Source organism: Dicentrarchus labrax, unplaced genomic scaffold (assembly GCF_905237075.1).
Source record: "Dicentrarchus labrax unplaced genomic scaffold, dlabrax2021, whole genome shotgun sequence".
In the NCBI taxonomy this organism is placed as follows: Eukaryota; Metazoa; Chordata; class Actinopteri; family Moronidae; genus Dicentrarchus; species Dicentrarchus labrax.
Window position 1 is genome coordinate 4,128,800 of NW_026136721.1, and position 26,376 is coordinate 4,155,175.

Sequence of the window (26,376 nt, forward strand, 5' to 3'; positions counted from 1 at the left end):
CAACTTCTGAACAGGTTTTAATAAATTCTTTAACAATTAAACTAATACCATTTATTCATAGCGTCAGCAGCTGTTAACATAGAGTTCTAAAAGTAACAAATCCTGCTTAAAAACAGCAAACTAGTAAGTGCACTACAAACAAAACATCCTTGGAAATGGATGTGTGTATTACAGTGAACTAAAGTAACAGACATGGGACAGAAGCTCTTGGACTGGTCTCTTCTGTCCACTGACACACCATCTGCCAGAATAACAATCAGAATAACAAATCCTGTTTAAAACACAAATTAGTAAGTGCATTACAAACAAAACATCCCTGGAGATCCCACAGAAGTAACAAAACAAAGCTGCATTTTCATTTGATTGATTGTTTGGCTCATGAAGAGTCTGGTCCTGCTCCAACATAGCCCTCCTATTCATAAAAATACAGAGTGGAAAAGAAAAGTTAACACTTGACATTGACACTTGACCACACAAATTGCAGTAAGAGATGTTAAACTATTTTTTAAGAAATTTACGTTGGAGGCATCATTTCATTTCCTGGTGTTAATCATCTTTTCATCTATCCTTTATATCCAGGCACTTTGTATAGAAAGTCTGTTTTGAGTGCTAGAAACAATAATTTACCTGATGCTTGATAATGGTGATTGAAGTATCAGATAATGATGCAGCTGACAGATAAATGTCCTTAAAGGTGTGTATGACATTTAGGAGGATCTTTCACACTAATGAAAACATACCAAGGAATATTATTTTTAATTTCTAACAACGGATCCGCTAAATGTTACACACTGGCCCTCTAAGTTGGATGCTAAATAAATGTTACCAGTTGAGACGGTGTTCTCAGGTGGTGGACCAGTCATCATGGAGCTGACTGTATGCATACTGAATGTCCATTATCACCAGTCTGCCCCTCAAACAGCTGACACCTAAAGATGGAGGGCACATTAGTATATTATTCTGGAAATAACTACAGGATTTTTGTCATTTAGTTTTTATTTTTATTTTTTTAACAGTACAAAACATACTTTTCACTTGGTGGTCTACATGTACACAAACGCCACAGCACACAGCATCTCCCCCTCCCCATAACATACAATATCCCACGTGATATACTTTTAGGCTTTCTATTACTTATTGCTGCCTAATGAACCCCACCATTAATACATCTGAGGAAGCTGTCCCACATTTCAGTCAATTTTCATTAACTTGTATGAGGATGTGACAGCCATGAGTTCCATCCAGACCTTGGTGACAAGGTGTGCTTGTATTTTTCCAGTTCCTCAGCACAATCATGCATTAAGGAAGCCTGTAAGAGCAAATTCTGTCTTTGTAAGTCCAGCTGATAGAACACATTTGTCTCCAAAAAGGCGAATCCAACCACTCAGGTCCAAATGGGAATTCCAGCGGACAGTCCCACATGAAGTACAGAAACATACTCACAGAACTCATCCCAGCACTGATTACTTTGAATTAGACTAGTGTTTGTCCAGCTCACAAAATATCAGGCCCTCCAAGTACCACCATTATAACCTATGTTAAAATCAGCATATTGCTGACTGGTGTTGACTCCTGAACGAAAACGGTTCAAGAACCAGCGCTAACCCTCCAGGTCCACACTTCTCTTCCCAATAGTTCCTGTTTGGAGCAACAATTGCAGTGTATTTGAACTATTCATTTTACCCCCACTCACTATCGTACCATCACACTCACTCCTAACTAATCATGGATGCAGGGGTGCCCTATAGGGGGACAAAGTTAGGACAATTCCAAGGGCCCATGACTGACAGGGGCCCCAAACAATAGGTAAAAACTAATATAAAATTATTAAACCATCATCATTCAGTATATATATTTCAAATATAATAATAAAATTAATGATCTCTTTGTTTTTACTTGTTTTTGGCAGTAAAAGTTAAATATCCCTATTGACTAAAAAGTAAACATCCATATTGACCGATCACCCCCCTGTATCTGCATGAAATGGTTTGGTCCTGCCTTAGCACACTTATCAGTGACGTGTTTAGTTGCAGTCAGTAGATGGGCCAGAAGTACAGTGATCACAATGTTAACTAGTAAATCAAAATCTGGTTTTCAAAAAAGGAAAGAGAGAAAAGAGAGAGAGGAAAGACAAAGGAAAGGATGTCAATCTGTAACCCAGTGTTTCACCAAGAAAGGTGGTACCCTATAGTCTGTGAGTGGTATTAACCTGTTGGCTTAATGTCCATAGTGAAATAAGATAGTCAGCTACAGACTAGTGTTAGCCTACATTTAATCACCATTAATCAGTTCAGGGAAACGTTTAGCAACATATTCATATTAAATCATTGTCCCTGCCCCTTTTAGCAGACTTAACAACAGATGAGTCAGCAGCACACCAGTCTGCCCATCACTGTACCCCTCCCCGTCCCAGTGAAGAAGGTGAGCAACATTGTGTTCAATGACAGGCCAGTTAGCATCATTGCAGGGAGTCTGTGGGGATTTCTCTGTCTCTCTTGCTCTTTTTACCATTACAAAAAAGAAAATTAAATATTTATTAATGACAGAAATTCAAACACATTAATAACAATTATTTTCTCACATAATGATCATTATGAAATAAAATAAAAAAACAACAACCTACTGTCTGTACTGGATGCTGGACAGTTGGAAACAGTGAGTAGTTTACCTGAGCCTGCATGTAAGATACAGACAATATTAAAATAATCCAGTTTGATACGTTCATTTAGATTGAATTATGGAATGACGTCTATAAATACAGACTTTATTATAATAATAATAATAATTAATAACAATAATTAATTTTGTTAAGAGAATTTTCCATTTTGAAATGTTCCAATAAAAATACATTGAGACTGTAAAAGATGGCCTTTAGCACATTTTTTATGGTTGCTTTTAATCTTGCATCAAATAGTGAACTGCATACTGTATGCAGACTTGCATGCATGTACAAATCACCAGCAGTAAATATTGTGCTAGTAGCCTACTAGTATTGAACTACAAGAAGCAAGACAGTTGCAAACCTTTAATTAGAGTTATGTAAAGCTTTTGATGGGACAGTTAGGTCCTAGAGATGTGGTGACAACAGCTGCGCAGAGGGGGCCCAATTAGATTTTTTTGTCATGGGGCCCAAAATTCCTGGCGGCGCCCCGGCATGGATGTATGCCAAGTGTAACCCTATTGTCAATGCATGCGATACGTTCATGAACAACATAGTGGGTATTATGTGAGTATATATATGGAGCCCAATAGTATCAAAGAATTCTTTTCTAATATCTAATATTCTCTCAACATGAATTCAGCCTTATTAAGACTGGACTACAGCACAGAGGCATCAAACACCAGAACAAGAGTAAAAGTATGCAAAGCACATACAGAGTTGGTATGTGACAATACAGGACAGCAGTTGCTTACAAACAGTCATATCATTTACCGGTAGGCCTTGTTGGTCGTCAGCATTTACACTCAGCTGATTTTCTGCTGTGGTCTCACCGGAGCGGTCTCTGGCCAATTGTACTACAGTTTACTACAGTTTTCTTCTCATCGTAACATTCAGTTGGCTACAGCTCATAAGTAATAGTTCAAATCAAATAGAATTCGGACTTAAGCAGTATTAATGACTTTGCTGTTGTGTTGATAGATCTGGCACTTCATCTGCTATGCTGATCAAAGGCTGCAGGTTTGCAATAGTTTGAAGTTGTATGTCTATACACCAGTGTGTACATGAGTTGAAAACTGCCAGAAGCAATCACATGAATCACCTGAAGACCAGCAGGTCCACTATGAGTCAAATGCGGATGGCATTGGTCTCCTGGATGAATACATTTTTTTATAATTAAATGTCATGCTCAACACCCCTTCGGTCTGAATCAAATGATTGCCTGGGCTTATTACAGGCCTGTGACAGCCACAGATCCAGGAGTTTTATGTTCACGTTGTGTAAGTCATGTTGCAAAGAATCAGACCTGAATCTGATTAGGGCCACTTTCATATGTGGTCCAGAATTGAAAAGATCTGATTCCATGTGGTTTGTATTGTTCACACTGTCACAAAACATCAGATCTGTGTCACATATGAGCAAAAAAAAATTTGATTTGGGCCACTTTGGCCTGCAGTCTGACGTAGTCTCTCCACCAGATGTTTAGTATTCTCCAGAGGCAGATGTTAATTAATGTTTGCAGCCTATTTTTTGTGTGTTTTGTTGTTCTCCATGTTTCTGATCTGCTTCATGTTGGAGTTAAACATTTGTGTTTCAGTGATAATTAAGATTGAACACTGGATATGAAGAGAATTTTAACAAATAACAAAAATTGCTTCTGAAATACATCACCTATCCTACTTGCTTACCTACTAGCTTTGGCTGTACTTGATACTCACAATGCTTTGACCCCTTTATTTGGTCCTGGGCTCTCTCTGGTGCCCTCCATTACAAAGCCCTGTAGTACATCGTCTAGTGTTGAGTGAGCTCTGCAAAAAGGGAACACACATGAACAGCAGTTACATACCATGACTCAGCTCCTAGGAAGTCTGAATAATCCTGGAATTTTCTGTTTATAAGACCCAAAGCCAAGCAGGTTGAAAAGGCACCAACGGGTGGGAGGTTCACTCAAATGAAACTAAGTGAGCTGTTAGTACTTTTGTCTTTGACAACAAGACACTGAATACACACAAATATTAATAATTATTAATAATATAATACATATTAACTTAACTCAACTTTATTTATAGAGCACCTTTCATACCATACAAAACTGAATACAATAAAACATAAAATGTAAAACAACCAAAAAATAAAAGTCGATCTAAAACAAAACACCAGCGAGACTAATAATTAATAATGAATAATTAATTGAGTTCCACAGTTTAGAGCTATAAAAACAGACACTCTCACTAGTACTGTTATGAGAGACAAACATTTAAAAGAAAAGTAGTGGAGGAGCTCAGTGATCTTAAATCATTTATCTTTCTTTCTAATAAATGAAAAAAAGTGTCAAGGTCAGTTCTTAAAGATACTGCAGCGTCTGCAGTGGTAATGTAATCCATTTTCCTAGTTTGTTTGATAAAGGTAAAATGTGGGACAAACAGCTTTATAATGTATAATAAAGTACTGTAGTTCTGCCAACAAATCTTGTTCTCCAGGGATTGTTTGTTTTGGACGCAAACTAATTTTACATCTTCAAGACTTGAATATTTTTTTCAAAGAAAATTAAAATTCTAAATTGTGACACAAAAGTGATCAGTCCCACTCATGAATCATATCTGTCAAAATAATCGCAAGATGATTTTTTTTTTCCATTGTGCAACCACTGCACTATTAGTCAGACTAAGGGTGGCTGCGGCTCAGAGGCAGAACGGGTTGTCCCCTAATTGGAAGGTTGTTGGTTCGACCCCCAGCTCCTCCCACCACAAGTCGAAGTATCCTTGAGCAAGATACTGAACCCCAAATTGCTCCCGATGATCCATTACACGTTATCTGTTCATAGATCACATTCTGCATGTCCCAGTGGAAGCTGGTTAACTCCGCCCCCAGCAACTGAATTAATGCCAACCAGTATCAGGTTCAATTTTCCACCTTAATAACAAACCGAATATCAAATTGGTACAGAATTAAGCGAGTTATAGTTAGTGCAGTCTGCGACCAACGAGGTATCTATATTTCTATATCTATGGACTGGACAGGACTGGACTGAGGTTCTGGCACACATGTAACAAACACTGTGCTTAACAGAGCTGTAGCTGCTGTCACCCACCTGTTTGTGTCCTCCAATAAGCTGGGACTCTGCTGTGACCCTGGAGACACCGTGAGCTCTCCCTTCCTCTCTGGATCCACAATCACTGTGTCTGCACCAAGTTCACCTGAATGGAGAAATCAATATTTTCAAGACTTTCTGAATTAGTGTCATTAAACACTTACAACACACTTACAACAAAACACTTAAACTAAAAACCAGATAGTTGTCTGTTTGCTTACTGATATTACCCAAGGCTTTTTCTAATGTTTCTTCAGCACCGCCAAACAAATCTGTAATTTTCTTCCTCCTGTCACCAATATCATCTTCATCCTGTTCTGAGCCCACATCTGTAAAGCAAAGTCAAATACATAAATGAAACGACACTGGCCGCAAAACTTGAGAAAAACGCAAAAGGCCCTGCCTAAATCCACTGTTTGGTTTGTCCAATCCGGGCTACTGTAGAAACATGGCAGTTCAACCGCAGACTCTGCAGCGTCTGTAGATGAACTGATTCTAAGGTAACAAAAACACAATGATTCCCATCTTCAGGTGATTATACACTAATGAAAACATACCTGTGAATATTATATTCACTATTAATGTTACACACTGAACCTTTATTATATACAGTATTTAGGAATATAGGTGATTGGTGCACATGCATAGTCATATGACACATTCATATGACCAGCAGGTAATCAGGAAATGATAAGGCGGGCGGCTGTGGCTCAGAGGTAGAACGGGTAGTCCACTAATCGAATTGCTCCTGATGACTCTGAAATTTGAATGAATATGTTAGTTTCTGCGCTAAAGTACAGTCCATTTACCATAAAACCAGTCTCAGTAGAGAGTCTCAGTAGAGACTGCTGAGCGCTCCTTGTTGTGGACTGCAGGTATGGTAACTGTGGCGTATACTCTGTCCATGTTTATAACGAGAGAAGCCTAAGGCTGATTTTATGACTTTGATCCTACTCGTGTGATAGCCAGATGCAAGTTTCCCATCTTTCAGGTAGGGAACTGGAACAAATGCAGTAATGCTCATAGTAGTTTAAACCCTATTGTGTAGCACTGAATAGCTCTGGGTAGTGATAGTATCCTGCTGCTGATGCTTACCATGTTTGTAGCATTTCTATAGCTGCTGCAATAGGTACTTCTCTAAATATTATTTTTTGTCATATTTGCTGAAAATTTCAAAATATCTTGACAGTAGTACATGCAACAGATAATCTATGAAAAAAATGTGGTTCTTTTGGCTAATTCTAGTAGTCCTAATGGCATTTGCAAGAATCCACCAGGTGAACAGTGTGAACTGCACAAATCACATAGAATCTGATCCTTTCCCATCCATATATAAAGAAATGAACCTTGATACAGTGATCTACTGCAGCCTGACTGTTCATCAGCCATGTTGTTGCTGTACAGACTGTTGGTTCTAACCTCTCTGTGCTTCGCCCCAGCCATTCTCTTCCTCAACATTCTTTCCTCCCTTGTACTCCTCTCCCATGTTTTCTTCTCCCTCCGTGCACTCTTTGACCATCTGTAATCCTTTCTCCAAGTCATCAAACTCCTCTTCTTCCTTGGCCTCCTCTTCTACCTCTCCCACATATACACCTAGTTTACTTCGACTGGTTCCATCCATTTCCTCCTGCCTTAGTTCACTCTGATCTTGCTCAGACCCTCCTGCTCCCTCTCCTTCCTCTTCTTGGTCTACTTTGTCCTCTCCTTCTTCACTGCTGCAGCATCCATGGACACTGGAGCTGGGGGACACAGAATCCATGGACAGCTGTTCCTCCTGGACGGCTGTGATAAAGGCCTGGGGACTGCTGGCAGAGTCCACCTTGAAAGGTGGAGGCTGAAAAAAGTTGGACCCCTAAGAATTGACAGAGGGTAACAGCACATATGGGTCAGCTTTGCAACATATACAAATGTGATGAACATACAGTATGGGATGTTATAGCTGGAGTCAATTAAAAGAAGGAGTTAACACTTTGATCATCAATTCATCAATTAAAATGGTTTGGGTAAATCCCCTGAAAAACCCACACTGGTGAAGGAAACGAGAGACTAAAGGGAACCTTTACTGAGCTTTCTCTTGGCGTGGTGAAACTCTCAATCCCAACATACACAGAACTGAGTCGGCTGCAGGCAGGGGAGACTGCAGTATTGGCGTCAATAACACCCATCTTCATATCCTGGTGTACATCTGTCAAAACACAATTCAAGCAATGTTTGCATCTTATATCACTTAAGTTCTCCTTTACCAGAATTCAAATTGGTATCTGGTTTCCGTAAATGGGGTAGAGGATTTAAGGAAACCTGATTTCCCCAGCTAGATTTCTCCTGAAGAGCGCCATGTATACAGGTAACCTGGTTTCTAATCAGCATTTTACAAATATGCATTTGCAGGACAAAAGTAACAGTATGAAGTAACAATGTGTAAAAAATGTACCAAGGAACGTGCAAAATTTCACACTCCCTAACTTTCCTGTCTCTCTCTACTGTCACTATCCGAATAAAGACAAAATGCCAAAAAAATAGAAACTCTCCTTTATCCTGAATATCATTATCCACCCTCAACAGGGGCAGTCGTTCTGATGTGACTGTAGAATAACTGTTTCTTAGTCACTGAAGTACCGCAAAAAGCAATCTCAGTCTGTGCTCTTCTTGTTTCTCCTCTCCTCTCCATCTACTCTCCTTGATATTGATCCTACAATGTACAAGCAGGTTGCAGGGGAAAAGTCAAATTATATGAAAAGTAAAGCTTCAAGTGTGTTCACATTGTGTGTGCTTCTACCTGGGCAACGTGGGGTACTATTATAGGGTGGTGCTCGTCTGTTGAGTTTCTCCTGAGGATGAGCTGGAGAGTATGTGATGCTGGAGAGTTCAGCCAGCAGAGGCATGTTTGACCGGGGCCTGTACACACACACACACACACACACACACACACACACACACACACACACACACACACACACACACACACACACACAAACACAGGAACAGATAAAACACATCAGTTACAATAAATACACTGATTGGGAAATCTGATAAATAATCACTTTTAGGTTCAGTAACATTTTGTCTAAAAAATGTTAATCTATTCCTCCCTCTATCTCCACTGCTTGCCCTCCATTTACTCTATCCAGAATGCCACAATATACTATCACAGCCACACTAACTACACATTGAAAAAAGTCAAGCTGACCCAGAAACTGTGCTAGTCTGCAATTGTCCTAATAGCAAGAAAACAAAATGGCAAAAGTGAAGAATATCCCTTTCAAACCTTCTGGAGGAATGGATGGTGAGGAGATGAGGCTGGGGCCCTGTTGGGTTAACAAATGTTTATAGGAAGGAATAAATATATTGATATATATAATAATATAGGAAACCCCAGATGTAATAGGAGAGACGGTCAGAGAGCAGATACCTCTATCCTGCGTGATAGAATCAAGTCAAGCGTATTACCAGTGCAGGGAGTAGATTCATGTACCAACTGCACTATCAACAAGTGCCACAGAGGCAATACTCAGAAGGTTGTAGACCAGATAAATATCCAAATGACCAATAATTACAATCTCATCAGAATGAATAACAAGGTCAGAGATAGAATCACCAAATTCAGATTTGTCAAAATTGGTAATATGGGCCAGCAGTTAGGGATCTCCTGATCAAGTGATTTGAGTCATTTAATATGGATAAAAAATTACATTTTACTAGACAATAATGGCACACAGGGCACACTTCAATACATTACAGTTATTAAAACTGTTAAACTCAGAAAAAAAACCGAAATCTTAGAGACTCACTGTCTAAAGATATAGTCACTCTAGATGGCATTAACTTGGCCTCTAGCACCACTGTCAGGAATCTTGGAGTTATCTTTGATCAGGATTTGTCATTTAACTCCCACATAAAGCAGACCTCTAGGACTGCCTTCTTTCATTTACGTAATATTAGAAAAATTAGACACATCCTATCACAGACAGATGCAGATAAACTAATCCATGCATTTGTTACTTCAAGGCTGGATTACTGCAACTCTTTATTATCAGGTTGCCCCAATAAGTCCATTAAAACGCTCCAATTAATTCAGAATGCTGCAGCACGAGTACTGACAGGAACTAGAAAAAGAGATCACATCTCTCCTGTACTAGCTTCTCTGCACTGGCTCCCTGTAAAATTTAGAATAGAATTTAAAATCCTCCTCCTCACCTATAAAGCTCTTCATGGTCAGGCCCCTTCATATCTTAAAGAGCTCATAGTACCCTATTACCCCTCTAGAACACTATGTTCTCTGAATGCTGGGCTACTTGTGGTTCCTATAGTCTCTAAAAGTAGAACAGGAGCCAGAGCCTTCAGTTACCATTTCAATTCAATTCAATTTTATTTGTATAGCGCCAATTCATAACAGAAGTTATCTCAGGACACTTTTCAAATAGAGCAGGTCTAGACCGAACTCTTTAAAACATTATTTACAGAGACCCAACAGTACCACCATGAGCAAGACCTTGGGGACAAGGGCAAGGAAAAACTGCCTGTTAAAAGGCAGAAACCTAGGACAGATCCTCCGGCTCTAGGTGGGTGGTCGTCTGTCTCGACCAGTTGGGGTGAGAGAGAGAGAGAGAGAGGGTGAGAGAGAGAGAGAGAGAGAGAGAGAGGCAGAGAGAGAGAGAGGCAGAGAGAGGCAGAGAGAGAGAGAGAGGAAAGAGAGAGCGAGAGACAGACAGTCAGACAGACAGGTGCATAGCAACAACAGTATTGGCAACGGCAATCTAGCAGGACCATGGCAAGAGGCTCCACCAGGATCGACAAGAACCTGCGAGACCAAGCTCCTCTCCTGTGGAACCAGCTTCCAGTTGTGGTTCGGGAGGCAGACACCCTCACCACATTCAAGAGTAGGCTTAAGACATTCCTCTTTGATAAAGCTTATAGTTAGGGCTGGATCAGGTGAGTCCTGAACCATCCCTTAGTTATGCTGCTATAGGCCTAGACTATCGGGGGATTTCCCATGGTGCACTGAGCTCCTCTCTTCCTCTCTCTTTCTGCACTCATTCATGTTCCATTAATGCATGTTACTAACTTCACTTCTTCCCCGGAGTTCTTGTGCTTTCTCATCTCACAGGTTCTTATCGATCCTGGTGGAGCCTCCTGCCATGGTCCTGCTTGACTGCCACTGCCAATACTGTTGTTGCTGTGCATCTGTCTGTCTGTCTGTCTGTCTGTCTGTCTGTCTGTCTCTCTCTCTCTTTCTCTCTTTCACCCCAACTGGTCGAGACAGACAACCACCCACCTAGAGCCGGAGGATCTGTCCTAGGTTTCTGCCTTTTAACAGGCAGTTTTTCCTTGCCCTTGTCACCAAGGTCTTGCTCATGGTGGTACTGTTGGGTCTCTGTAATTAATGTTATAAAGAGTTCGGTCTAGACCTGCTCTATTTGAAAAGTGTCCTGAGATAACTTCTGTTATGAATTGGCGCTATACAAATAAAATTGAATTGAATTAAAACAAAGCTGATGTATTTGCATGACAAGTGAATGGCTCTGCAATGCATTTAAAAAAAAACATGCCTGCATCACAGCTGTTCTTTTCATGTTTGTTGTCTTCTACAATCTTTTTGGTCTTGTCACTCTTTCAGGGGCATTTCTCTCTCCTTTTACAAGTGTCCTCTAGTGTTCGCTGCTTCAGGGCAGCCTTTGCCTGCGGTAGTGTTTCGCTGTCTGCATGAAAGCTTTGCAAGTACAAACAGCTGTGTTAAAGCTAATTTAAAACAGATCTGATTAAGGATCGGATTGGGCTCAATATAGTCGATACCAATCTCTGCGATTGCACCGGGCCATCCCTAATAGCAGTGCTTCCTAAGCTTTAACTCCCACAGCCTAGTCTGCTGAACTAAAGTACCCCTTTATCAACACCACCATTATGTCTGACATGTTCATTTGAATTCATTTCAAACTGGATGTTATTTCCACTTCCCTCCAGTCACAAAACAGATTTTCTTCCTGTCCCGACAGTCTGATGTTTGAATGGTGTCTGTGCAGAGTTTGACACTAGAAGGGTGTTTTCACATTCATCTGCTGAAAGTGAAAAGTTTCTCTGTGCTTACTGAAGTCCTGTTCCATGTCCAACTCCTAACTCAGTAGCGTTTACGTTTTTAAATTCATGATTTTCACATGATCAAATCAGTTCAGATTTTTTTATGCTTACTGAGACCTGGTTACATCCAGGAGACTGTATCGCATTAAGTGAAATATGTCCGGATGGTTTTAGTTATTTCCACTAGTGTCTCAATACACTATCATATGAAGCACATACTGTAGGTTCATGTCAGTGTACTTACATGATAGTGTTGGATGTATACTGTGCCTGTGTTACATGGACACTAGGACCAGTGTTCATTTTTTCACAGTTGTTTGGAAAACTCTCATAGTCTGGGAAGAAAAACAGAGAAACTGTGTTTCACCAACAGAGAAAATTTCACCACATCCTCCTCATATTTCACACTGCGATGGTGACAGGAAATATTGATGACTTACTGGTGTCATGAGTATCCAGACTCCCACTAGCTGCTGGTCTGCACACCTCTACTGTAATGTCTGCCTCTTCTTGTGAACTGGATGTCTGGAGGAGATATATCACATGTTTACACTACAAGCATTGGGATTTTTTGTATTCAAATCGACATTTTGTTTTAATGGCTTCATAATTCCATCAAATAGAGACATTACTCTCCTCTAATAAACAGCCTCATCCTGCATTATAACAAACAAGAAGAAAACACTGAATTTGTTCAAAAAGAAGCCTGTGTGATTGTAACAATTGAAAACAACAAAAAAACATAATACAGACAAAGAATTGTATAAAAAGTTCTTAAAATATCAGAAAACTCATCTTTGATGCAATATTCACAGGAAATAATCTGCTCAAAATTCATCCAAATAGCTTGTTTTACATAAATTCCATAAAATAAGTTACTTATGCAGGGGTGTCAGTTCACACAATAATAGACATGGGGTCCTTTAAGAAAAATTTGGGAACCACCTAAAGCCTGTGTTCTTGAATTTATCAAATGATATAACATCATCATGATGAGAAAGTAATCCCATGTACCTGCTGCTTCTTCCTAGAGAGGATGTTGAGAAGGCTGTCGTCCAGAGCTGACCTGTACTGGCTCAGCTCCGCTGTGCTGTGATCAGCTCCCAATGAACGGCTCTCTTTCATGTAGCAACCTGAGGAAAGCAAAGGCAGCAGCCAGTCCTGCTCAGCTGGATAGTGACTCAGCCATAAAGACCGCTCTTCTTGGCTCAGCAGTTCCCAATCTCCACTCTGGAGCTGTGCCTCCAGGTTCTTTGCCCAATGATCCCCCCTGTGCGGTAAGAGACTGTACCACTTTGAATGTGGTCCAACAGCAGTACTTGCTCCAGAAAGATTTGTGGAGGACATGGAGAAGGAAGAGATGGAGGAGGCATGAGAGAGTGTATGGACACAGGGAGAAGCATCTCCGAGCCCGGTCACTGAGTCCAGTTCGTCCTCCACTGTGTCCAGGCTCCTTCTGGCCTGCTGCAACAACTCCTGGGACACTTTGAGGTTGACTGCAATGGTGCTGATCTGCTCATCCATTGTCACTTTGGACAGCTTCAGGCCATCCAGCTGCTCTAAGTCTAAGTCTAAGTGTGCCTCAGGATCAGGTTCTTCCTCAACACTCTCTGAGTTAAACTCACCAAGCAGAGGAAGCATGTCCGAGTAAGGGTACACGTGATGGAACATGGATTCTCCCTCCACACATTTATATCTTTGTCTCCTCTGCTTTGGCTTTGTTCCTTTGTACAGCTGTTTGTCCAGGTGGACCTGTCTTTCCTCTACTGTGTCTGTCTTGATTACGAGTGGCCTGACAGTTCTACCAACTGAAAGAGACAGAGGATTTTTTTTTAAAGAATTATGTGCTGGAAGTATACACAGTCATTACACTTGCACACATTTCTAAACCGTAAGTTGAGTAGTTTCACAAGGCATTCATTGTTAGCTTTTCAGTACACATAGGAACCCTATATGTGTGTGTGTTGTGTTCAGTACCATTCTGTACTGGTTCCCCGACAGTGGTATGCTGTGTTGTAGACTGGACCCCAGGCTCCAGATCTTGTTCTGGGTAAGCACAAAGCTCACCACTCAGCTGTTTCTCCAGAGACAACCTCTGCAAAACACACAAAATACAAGTGTCACGCAAAGTTCTCTGGATCATAGTGCAGGATGTAAAATGTTCTGTGTCGTGCAAAATATAATCTTTCTTATCTGTTGCAGGCCTCGAATCCCATGTGCATTCTAGAAATTATTATTTGTATTGTTTGATACAGTGTGTAAAGAAATATTACAAGAATATTATCGACAAAATATTGCTAGACTAACTTCAGCTAGTGATTTTGAAATATGTGTCCTTTCTATTACACAATCACCAAAATCTCGAATTGCCAAGACCATTTTGATCCCCTCACCCCTACACATTACTAGTTACCACCAAAACTAGTAGAACTACAGTAACAATTTTATAATGCGTTACTCCCAACACTACCTTTGATCACCAAATTCTTATCAGTACATCCTTTAGTTTAAGTGGAAGTTTGTGCCAAATCTGAAGAAATTCCCTCACAGTGTTCCTGAGTTCACTCACAAGAATGGCACAGACGGATAACCCGAAAACATAATGCCTTGGTGATCGCCAGCACAGAAGCATATAATTGTGAACCTGCCCTTTAACTGTAAATACACCTTCAGTTACGGACAGACAAACACACACAGCTTGCAGAGACTGAAACACATAGAGTGAGGCACACCTGGGGCGGCTGTGGCGCAGAGGCAGAGCAGGTCGTCCCCTAATCGGAAGGTTGTTCGTTCGATCCTGGCTCCTCCTGTCGAAGTATCCTTGAGCAAGATACTGAACCCCAAATTGCTCTCGATGCTGTGCATCAGTGTGTGAATGTGTATGAATGAGTTAGTCTCTGTTTGATGGGCTTTGCCATCACTGAGTGAATGTGTGTGAAAGGGTGAATGTGGCACGTAGTGTAAAAGCGCTTTGAGTGGTCGGAAGACTAGAAAGGCGCTACATAAGTACAGGTCCATTTACCTTGATGTCCTGTTGTAGTGTGTAGCACAGGCTTTGCAGGCTGTATGTGCGGTCCTGTGGCTGCTGCTGCAGGCCTTTCACAACCACATCATAGTAAGGCTGTGGAATGCTGCCGTCTACTGCCAGGACCTGGCCTGCTTCCATCGCCTGTTTGATCCCGTCCAGGTCCATTGTGCCCCATGGTTCGTTGTCTGAAACAATGTATGAAACGTTGGATTTACGAGTCATCATGTCCATACATTGTGCAGTGAAATGCTTTGTGTCCCTCCAGCACTTTCCTCAAATATACAATATATACAACAACAAAAGATAGGATATGTACAAAAACTATGATATATGATGCAAATATATTAATTTACTTTATTTTCTGGTTCAAATGCTCAGTTCTGTTCTGTTTAACAGGTCCAGTGTGTAACATTTATGAGGACCTATTGGCATGGTTTATGTGTGTATAACACGAAGGGGCTTCAACTGACATTTAATAGTACAACCCTGTGTTGTAAAATAAAAATTAATGAACCATGATACCTTGAGAAGCCATATGAGAACTACCTGTGTAGAGTTCCTGGATCAGAGCACACAGACTGTAGATGTCAGCCTCCTTTGTGCAGGGTCGCTGTTTAATGACCTCTGGAGCAGCCCATCTGTAAAGGCTTGGGGAGAGGACTATGTGCATGGGGGGTTTGACATGACTTTGACTCCTGGACACACAAATACACGGAACATGATTATGACCAGGAGTGTGGTGAAACACAGTATATTAACCAGGGTTGAGACCCACTTCATACTCTACTATTTGGAAATATTAATTTGGTCTGATGCATCACATCTGACTATTTGACAATGTCAACAACAATGAATATGTTTCCATTTACAGTACGTTGCATTCACTGCAGACTAGAGGTGCCTAATAATAAACTGGTGACAACACTGGTGCTACAGTTTACACTGGCATTTTGCAAGAAAAGATATTTGTCGATGTCACTCAATATCCAGTCATCAACATCAATAATCGAGGGCGGGGCTCACTGAAACACACACTTTAGACTTAGCTTTAGACCCCAAATCAAAACACATTAGCGTCCGTTTTCCTACTATATTGATAAAAGCACAGTCAGGGCGGTGGGCAAGTAATACAACTAGAGGACCGGTAGCCACGATTACTGCGGCAAGCCTACTGCAGACCATTAACAAAGAGGCAAAATAATTTGACAAAAGGACAAATGGCACATTTATGTGTTCTTTCATCTTTGCTGTAGGTTAAATCTTTGTTTAAGATTGATTGTAGCTCTGACAACAGATGATATTTTGGTGTTGGTAGTTCAGCAGTGAAGACAAACCTCCTCTGTGACCATTTGGCACTTACATGAAAATATGTAATAATGTGATATACCTACAGGTGTTGCAGAAATGACTGACTCTTGCTTAGGGTATGAGTTATGAGCTAATCATGATGTCACTCAACACACTTAGGTAGTCTTTTTTTAAAAATGTAAAACCTCTTTCTGATGTATTTATTCTGAAGACTAGGTCTACTTCTACTAGAGAACTTCTCTGTGTATAGTAACCATACAATGTCCTGACTGCAGATACAGGGTAATCATTTGACCAATTTCATGAAACTATGCATTAAGAGCTGTCTCTATTACTTGTTTGTATTTGGACAAAATTGCCTTTGAATCGGAACCAACTTTATTCTGATTGAGCGGTGTTGAGCTCTCTGGTACTTTTCTAAATTGGTTTTGATTAAACAACACATACTACATTGTTGTATGCTACGCATACCACAGTTCTGAGGAAACCTGTTTAAATTACTGACCACTAGTCAAAATATCATATTTTATGAGTTTGCTAGGCCTCAAGGACATACATCATGCATTTTACTGAATAAAACTAAGTGTAAAACAAAGTGTAAAACAACACAGGATACTTTTGAGCAAATGCAGTATCTGTGAAAATTGCAAATGACATCAATGACTGAACATGTAATGCACTAGTGACAAAAAAGCTTAATCAGACTTAATATTGAAGTAGTAGTGAAAATTAAGTTTGAATCAGGCTATTGAAAACCCTATTTTTAGATATTCATTTAAAACACGTTTCCTCATGCATGAAGTTTAATTTGCACCTCCTCCATCAAGAATGCATTGAGCCTGGTGTAGTACTGGGCCTACCTGGGGACCATGAAGCCAAAACCGGTTAGTTTGGCTACTGAAAGCTTTGTGAGAACCACACTGTGTGAAGACAGGGACCTCATCACCAGACCTCCACTGTGGATGTACTGCAGACCTTCACAAACCTGCAACATCAGTGGCAGCAGCCATCTGTCCTGCAGCACTGGGAACTCTGCACGCTGCAGGGAGAGGAAGTAGACACACACACTACAGCACTGTTTACTGTTAACAGTTTGAAAGGGCAGAAATACAATGCAACGGCTGTACATGGAACGCAAGCTCTACCAACTGAGCTAACTGGGCGCCCACCTATTCACTAGTTAACAATCAGGGGCGAGTATCAGCCCATCTTTTGAGTATTAAACCGCCCCAGAAGGACTTAACAATGGCTGTGAAAACTGACTCCCTTCATCTGTATAAATACCTACAGTTACTAAAAACTGACACAAAATTATTATTTATTGCAGGCCATGAACCAAAGTATTGGACACATTTGACTTGATGTTCGTGATGGATCACCAGAGTTATTTCAGTTCAACCTGAGGGGGACATGAGTGTCTGCACCAAATATCATGGCAATCCATTCAATAGTTTCTGAGACATTTTACTCAAAACCTCAAATGTCAGGGGTAAGTAAAGTAAATACAATTAATCATTGGGGAACTAATTACTAACTAACTGCATATTATAACAAAAGGTGCATAACCACAGTATCCTTGCTTTCATTCCAGCCGCGGTCTTTTATTGAATGTCACATCCCACTCACACACAACATTAAAGCCAACATAAATCTTATGTATGTGTCTGAAGGGACAATTAAATCCTCTAGGTGTGTCTTTGTTACCCTGTTGTGCAGCAAATTGTGCAGCGTGCCGACATTGACCGGCTCAAACACCAGACTGGTCCTCCGGAGGTCATCAGACAGACTCACAGCCATTAGCTGCAGCAGCTGTGGATGGGACAGCTTGCTATTTACAGCACACACACACACACACACACACACACACACACACACACACACACACACACACTAAAAGATTCAGAGGCAACCACAGGGGACAGTAAGCATTCACTACACTCACTCACTACTACTACACTCGGTGTGTGAACTCATAAATTCTAGGGGAGACAGTATGGACCATTTGGTTTGTAGGTAAATTAAATCATTAGAAATGCTGTGCCAAATGGTTCAGTAATTTATTGTTACCTTTAATACAGATTGGTCTAAAAACAATGTATTGAAAAAGATGATGGATTCCAGATTGAAATACACTATACACTATAAATACAATTTCCTGTATCAACAGGTCAATCTTGAGTTGGCGTTGTTAGGGTGTCCACCAAACGTGTTTTTAGCGCTGAGAGCGCTCAAAAACTCATTTTCTGAGCGCCCAGCGGTGTTAAAAGTATAACAGATTTCAACTTGAAGTGCTCTGAGCGCTTCACTAAAAAAACGTCCCTGCTGACATCTTTTTACCGCTGAAGGCGCTGAGCGCTCTGAACGCTGAAGCTCATAGGATTCATCTGAAGTACCGGTAGCTTCAGAGACTGGAGGTGTTTGCATTTTCTTTCTACCATCACAACGCGCTGCTAAACTGTTGCAAGGAGGATGCTAGCGAGAGGTCATGTGATCACGTCATGTGATCATGTAGGCCCACTAGTCGTGTGACTGAATCCTGCCATGCTGTAGAGAGCGTTGCTGCAATGTGTATTAAGTGGATGTGAGGAGTTTCCGCGTGCGTTCCAATATTTTTGGCAAAGTAATTTAAATACTCGATAATGGAAATTTGCACATCGTCAAAACAACAATGACGATATTATCGCAAACGATATATATCGCCCACCTCTAGATACAAAGTTATTTAATTGTCATTTTACGCTAAGAGTGGTATAATGAAATTCAGGTTGTAGTTATTTTAGGACTATGGTCTAGACCTGTGTCCTAAGATAACTTCTGTTATGATTTGGCACGATACAAGTAGAATTGAAAAGTTACCTTTATGCCTATCGTAAAAAAACTAAAAATATCTAGAAAAATAATATAGACCTATAGTAAAAAGTCATAAAAAAATGTCCTTTTGCAAATTTCATACAGACAAATGTACAAGTTAACAAACCCATAACAAAAATATTACTTCCCCACACACACCCTGTGTTCTCTCACCTGCAATAGTCTTGTTCTATGAGGAGCAGGTCCAAATAGACTGTCTGACTCTCCCTCATTGTTTTAACTGCGACGCTGGAGCCCCTCCACCTGTAACTGAAACACAATGGTAAACTATTTGGTGATCAGTGTAAGGAAATCTCTCTGGGTTAAATAAACATAACGTTAAATACTCCTGTCTAATTCCTGGTCATATTGTTTCATACCTGATCCCATACAGCTCGTTAGGGTTAGGGTGTAAATGTCAATCATTTATCCTATAGTCATAGTCACAGTATGACTTTCTGTGGAGTATAGGATATCAGTGAATAGAGAGGCTCATAACTTCAGATTGCCTGACTTTTCCAATCATTTTTAAAAGAAACGTGTGATTGTTACAAAATAGTGGCTGCTTAGCCTAGCATCATTTTGGCATAGCACCAGTGGAAGTGTGTTAACAGCTACGCAAACTACAAAACAAGAATAAATTACACACATGGTAGGGCTGGGCGATAAATCGATTTTATCAATTAATTAGAATTTGTAGTTAAACACGATTTATTTTTAGTTAAAATCGGTTTTCTCTTTAACTTCCACAACACCGGCACTCCCTTTGGGCTCCCATAGGTCAGAGTGCGCTGTCCCCTCCCCCCGCCTCTCCACAGATACACACAACATGGCAGCAAACCAGGATGAGCTCGTCCCCAAAAAAGGCACAGTGTCGTTGGTTTGTTTGGTTTTGCCGACAGCAAACAAACCACGACCCACTGCAAAGTTTGTTTGAAAGCTGTTGCAACCAAAGGTAGCAGTAAGACAAATTTATTCCAGCACCTCAAGCAGAGGCATGCAGCCGAGTGGGAGAAATGTTGCTCTCTGCGAGATATACAGGACCGCAGCCCACAAACACTCGCTAACTTTAGCACTTTTGCACTTTAGCCCTAAGGGGAAATTTTGTTCAAATCCCAGAAGGGAAAATCAAAACAAAATAAAAGCAAAACTTGTTTTGAATGATTTCTTTGTCATTTGTAGTCTGTTTTTAAGAAGAAAAAAAAAAATCGTAAATCGGGTTTGGTGTAAAAAGATTTTATTTTGAAGCCATATCGCCCAGCCCTAACACATGGTTGAAAACAGTTCTTAGACTGACATCTACTGCTTGTGATCATCTCTAAATTTTAGAAAAAATCTGATCACAGTGTTGACTGTATATTAAAAGTATCTTTTCCAATCATTATATCATCTATTAGTAGCCCTAACAATGGGCTTGCAGCTCTTTATCTAACAATGCACTGTGACTACTACGAAATGTACAGTTTGCATTAGCAGTAACCTAATTCAGCATGTTTTCCTAGAATGACACCCAGTTCATTATACTGTAAATATAGAAATAATACAGTGCTTTTATCAGTGGGTCGTAGGCTCAATCACCATTGTGTTACCTCATTCAGTATTTATTTATTTATCTTTTTTCATGCTTTAACTACAACAGAATAATGCGTGCACAAGCATGTTTTATTATGAGAGATGATTTAAACAGTAAAAAGTTATTTCCACTCTGAGGGATTTAGTAATAGTCTTACTTGGTTATGGAGGTCAAAGAGCCACAGGTGAAGGATAGCAGAGGGTCATCATCACCCCAGGTCAGCTCACTCTCTCTGATCAGAGGAATGGATGCTGGCACATCCAACGCCCGGCATGGCTTGCTCACACACACCTAGACAAACATACACGAAAGGAACACTTAGGCCTCTAGTTTCACAGTGTGATACAGGAGTATGTGCTGTATGTGTGTCTCATGAAGGCAGCAGGAGATGTGTTATATTATTAGCACACTGTATGAAGTGACATACCTTTCCAAAGCCTAAACAGTGGGCTTTTGTACAGGAAGACTTGCTGTTTGTCCTTTTATTTGATTGTATGTCAATTCCACTAAAAGGACCAGAAACACACATAAACATACCAGTTGATTATAAGTTAACAACAACAGAATTGTGGATAGTTGATCATAAAATGGTGTTTATTCTAATTTCTGATATTACTATTTTATACAGGTTAGATTATGTTGTAATGTTTTTAGTAGATCAGTTCCTCTTAAAGAATATCTTTCCATCTATCTTTGAAGTTGATAAAACAATGACAACCACACAGAATCATCTGATCCTGTTTTATAGCATGTCCTCTTACCAAATTTAAAAGGTACTCCAAAATAAAACATGAGCCATAATCTCATTTATACGACTGTGCTGTGATGAAACACAGAAGCACCAGACTGCAATCTTTACTTTGATCCCACTGATACACATACAGAGAGTTACTGACCACTCAAAGCGCTTCTACACTACATGCCACATTCACCCTTTCACGGCGAAGTCCATCGAACGGAAACGAAGATTCATACACATTCACACACCGATGCATGGCAGTATCTTGGTCAAGGATACTTCAACATGTGGCACCAGGAGCTGGGGATCGAACCCACAACCTTCTGATTAAGGAACGACCCACTTTTCCTCTGAGCCACAGCCGCCCAAGTAATCAAATGTGTTAGCAATTATACTAATTAAGATTCAGATCTATTTAGTGTAGCAGAGCCTTTCAAGTCAACATGCAGCACCCTGACTCTGTTTGACCTGAATGGAACAGAACCTTAATTAGAATACTCAGAAAAAAGTGTATAGATGGTAGTCTCCACTAATTTAGGATAGAGGCCTATAGGCTCAATTAAGACACTTGTTTAACTGCCTGCTTGGTTTCCTTTGCAGGTTTTATTCTGCACTTCATTTACTCTAAAAAGCTTCAATGCTAGCTGAAGATTAAAAGCGGGAAGTGGATAATTGGGGTAGGTAATTAATCAAAGAAAGCAAAAAGACATTAAACATGAAATAATTTGATGTTGTAAAGATGTATGATCAATATAGGGTTTTGTGCACCATACCGTGATTTTATGCGATCCAGCAAAGATAAAGGCTGTAACAAGATGGAGGTTGAGATGTAGGCCTGGCTACAATAGAGCTTCCTCATGGCTGAGCTCTGACACAGCTGCTGCATAGATGACATGCAGCTCTCCAGGAAGTTTTGCATCTAATGAGATAGAAGCAGTTTGAGTTTGAGGTCTCAACATTGATTAGTCTATTTTGCCTGCATATTGCATTCAATACCATGACAAATTACATGGCATAGAGTGAACAATGACACAGCAACTAATGTAACTAATGTTAGTTAGGTTTAAGTTTCCTTAAGAAATACAGTTGTTTGCTTTCTTTCTTAACCAGGGTGGAGATGTGAGACGACCATGACATGTTCTCTGTGATGTTGATTCCCAGGAACCTAAAATTGTTCACCTGCTCCACCGATGTAGGCCAGTGATGGTCAGGAGAGGATCCCCTTGGTTGGCTCTCATTTGGGTCCAACCATTGTCATAGACTTTCCCAGGCCTTAGTCCCTGCTGGGGTTTCTGATGGTGCTGTACAGGTACTTGTCCACTCCCTCCTTTGGACAGGTTGTTCACTGCATCTCTGCCAGAGGTGCTGAACCCAAATAAGTTGCTGATACACGCAGTTTGTTTCCAAGCCCTTTCCTTCGTCCACCTCCGGTGCTGTTCAGGATTACTAGTTACTAGATTACTACAGTCCGCATTTCTGCCAGGGGGCCTCTTTCCCATACCCTTGCCTTTTTATGCTGTTTCTTTTACGGCTTTTCGTTCTTTTCTTATATTGTGGATCTTGGGGTAAGGCTGCTTTGCTCCTTTTTCCATGACATTGTCTTCCTTAATGGAGAAAACTGTTCCCCACTGGTGTGCATAGTGCATTATGTGTGTATCCCTGATGGCATTGTGGTTTTGGTGGGTATTTTGACCTCTTCCTCCTCTTGCTCATTTTAAATGATTATAATTTGCAAGAACATAACAAAGCCCTGACAATAAAATGTATGTCTATTCTCAAAACACGTCTGACTGTGTCAATGTAGCTGATCCAGGATCAAGTGATGTTGTATAAGCTGAGTTTGTGTCAAAACACAATGTCAGTCCATACACTGTTAGCAGGTACACATTGGCTGTTTGATTGCAAACATAATCCAGAGGTAACAGCTGCACACTTAATGTGAGGTGTAAATTCACTTGGCAATCAGGAAGAACACACCTTACAGAAATAATTTCTGATGGTCTGCTTGGAAAGTTTATAACCCTGCCTAAATGTGGCTTTTTACCAAACAGGGAGTGTCTAATGAAAGATAGTATCAAGTTGTATTAAGCTGGGAAGTGTTTAGACCAATACTAAAGATCGTAACATCTCAGCCTCTGCTGCTTTAATTTTGACATTTTTTAAAAAACTGTCTGTTAGTCCCTTAACCTTTTAAACAGTCAGTCAGTGGTTGCACTGTTGTTGCAACTATGCAGGTCACACTCCAACGACACCCAGAAAGAGAGAGAGAGAACACTGACACGTTCCACTCAACTTACCCTGGCACTATCTTCCTGATTTGCAGCCCTGAGCCAGTCAAAGGGTGTCCTGCCTTCCCTATCATGGAGTCTTAGATCTCCTCCAGCATCCAGCAAGCTGCTCACCACTGAAGGGTTACAGGAGACTACACCTGCATGAACTGGTGTGCTCCAGTCTTCACAGCGACTAGAAGAAATTTGTTTATACGTCAATAATATTCTGTCACATGATTGCTATCATCAGTTTAATATTGAATAGTCCATCAGACTTATGACTCAAGTCCAAGTCATGTCACTCTAATCGACATTTCATGTAGACACTGTTTCTTCCTACAACTCAAAGTTGCTTTTAATACAAAATCAATCATCATCACAAGACTTTAGAAGCAAGCCCTTTGAGAATGTACCAGCTCTTTCTTTGAATGAGTGCCAGGCCCAGACTTACTGGTTGGGGTCGGCGCCGTAATGCAGCAGCAGCTCTGTCACCTTCACTTGGCCCGACAGAGCAGCGCAAAACAGCGCAGTCTGACCCAAGTGATTCACACAGTTCACATCAACACCTGGAACATATCAGAAATCATTGATACCATGTTGTTGTTTTTTGTTTGCAATTTGAAGTGTGAGTATTTATTTTAAGCACTGGGCGTCTGATTCAAGATTTTTATTGAATTCATCTTTGTTTGCATGATGCCAACCTAGATGTATTATTGGTACAATATACTAGTACTATTACTGTTACTAAGTTACATACCCTTCTTCAGCAGTTTCTCCAACTTGGTCAGATTTCTCTCTGAAGTGTATTTGTGCAATTGAGCGTGTAGGCCTCCCATGGTAACAACACCCAAATGTACAGGGCAGGGGAATGGCAATGCGGTCATCCTGTTTCATCTGTCAGCTGGGGGCGCTGTCAGTATAGCCAGTTTGTCTTTAATATGTGTGGGTGCAATTCAAACAACAGTGATCTACAGTTATTCATTATTGTTAAAATTGTCAGTTTTCAATAGGATCTAATGAAATACATTTAAACTTTTTAATATAAAAAAAAAAACTGTTCTTCCTTGACAAGTCATAATGTCTGCCGGGAAAAGGGTCTATTAGCCATATTAGCTACATTAACAGTTAGCTAGCTAGTTGACTGGCTAACTGACGCTTACATTGACACTGGGCTGCATCAACGACGCTTCAACAAAACTTTTACAGTTTATAACGTAAAATACCCAGCTAGCTGACAAATTTACATTAAATGATAACGAACACTAAAGGTGACTTAAAATAAGTTAGCAATTCGAAATAAAGCACTCCAACCAAACTAGACTATTGTAACTTTATGAACCACTGTTGTTAGTAAGCCTCAGCAGCATACTCACCCTGATGAGACCCGCCAGACAGTAATCGTTGATCTTAAGGAGCAACACACATCTATGGCAGTCCACAGCGTGACGTCGGCCCTTTCACGGACATGCGCAGTGCGCGTTGACGCCAGCGATATAATTGACAATATAAGGTTGGATTGTATTGGATTGTATTGTATTGTATTACTTTATTAATACCACAACGGGGAAATTCCCTTGTCACAGCAGCAATTACTTGAAATAAATAAATAAATACAGATATAAAAAAACATGATAAAAACTAAACTATGGTATGGTGGTAATTTGAAAAAAGGTGGTGCAGGTGTTGTAGAGTCTGACAGCGGCAGGGATGAAAGACCTGCGGAACCTCTCCTTCTTACACCGTGGGTGTAACAGTCTGCTGCTGAAGGAGATACTCAGGGACCCCACAGTGTTATGTAGGGGGTGAGAGGTGTTGTCCATGATGGATGTCAGCTTCACTAACATCCTCCTCTCACCCACTTCCTCTATGGAGTCCAGAGGACAGTCCAGGACAGAGCTCAAGAAAGCTTCATTGAAAGTATGACTCGAGCCAACTCTACTAGGTCATGTGTATAATGTATTCTAAGCATAAGACATTATGCATTTATAAGGCGGTATAAAGCTTTTTATACATGTTTGGAATCATAATGTATTATAAGTTCATATCATATACTGCCACTGGTTCATGTATATAATACTTTATATCCAAATGCCAAAGTGACAACAGTGTTTGAAAGGTGAAGCAGAGTCCTGGGTTACATAGCTATAAAGTTATAAAGACAGTTATAGTTATAATGTCATAAAGACACAGAGAAAACATCCTCCAACATATCAAAACATATGATTATTAGCAGCTGTATGATATTATAACACATTAAGGAGGACTTAGGAGTATTTGCTGGCTATAAGTAAAGTGTAAGACCAAAAATATTCACATTTGATTATGAAAGTCATGTGAAGTCTTTATTTTCCAAAACACACTTTTAAGAAGAAGTGAACTCTATGCAGACCACTACCAAGGTCCTTTGTTCTCCTCCCTCTGCTGCTGCCTGCTGCTGATTCACTGCTGCATAGAGTGACTGTATAGAGAGAGCAGCGGCAAGTTTGGAGTGGGGCTGCCGTGTCAAGGCAGTAACTAAGTTTACAAGAATTAAATTTAAGGATATGTGTCAAACTAAGAAAAACAGCTCAATACAGACAGCTTTCATTTTAGCTTGTTCATAACAATTTGCTATTAGCATGTGTTATGGTTGTAACAACAACAACAACTGACAAAGCAGATGGAAATATCACTTTTCTACTTTAAGCATTACTTCACTTCATCTGGTTTACAATTTAAAAAATTGTACAAGCTAGCAAAACCCTAAACTATATTTTTACAGATCTGCATGCTTAAATGGGTCACAT

The 26,376-nt window shown here is 40.3% G+C and overlaps 1 protein-coding gene across 1 annotated transcript; it reads right to left on the minus strand.

Moving 5' to 3' along the window:
- LOC127355463 (uncharacterized) lies at positions 1-25,035 on the minus strand. The gene is made up of 24 exons (XM_051386375.1): positions 24,964-25,035; positions 24,348-24,521; positions 24,042-24,156; positions 23,618-23,783; positions 22,094-22,239; positions 21,009-21,087; positions 20,739-20,872; positions 19,183-19,278; positions 17,863-17,986; positions 17,019-17,197; positions 15,397-15,545; positions 14,845-15,035; positions 13,800-13,917; positions 12,837-13,630; positions 12,263-12,347; positions 12,067-12,157; positions 8,527-8,645; positions 7,814-7,935; positions 7,170-7,602; positions 5,972-6,079; positions 5,751-5,856; positions 4,378-4,467; positions 827-929; positions 1-412 (listed from the first exon to the last, which is right to left on the minus strand). Exons 2-23 carry the CDS (start codon positions 24,472-24,474, stop codon positions 863-865), a joined length of 3,639 nt encoding a protein of 1,212 aa, XP_051242335.1. The 5' UTR covers positions 24,475-24,521; positions 24,964-25,035; the 3' UTR covers positions 1-412; positions 827-862.
- Positions 25,036-26,376: the final 1,341 nt, after the last annotated feature.

Coding starts and splice junctions, on each gene's coding strand:
- LOC127355463 (XM_051386375.1), bottom strand. CDS start 24,474: ATGACCGCATTGCCATTCCCCTGCCCTGTACATTTGGGTGTTGTTACC. Junction 21,088..22,093: donor CTGGATCGCATAAAATCACG/GTATGGTGCACA, acceptor TGGTCCTTTTAG/TGGAATTGACATACAATCAA. Junction 20,873..21,008: donor ACTGTTTAGGCTTTGGAAAG/GTATGTCACTTC, acceptor ATGTTTGTCTAG/GTGTGTGTGAGCAAGCCATG.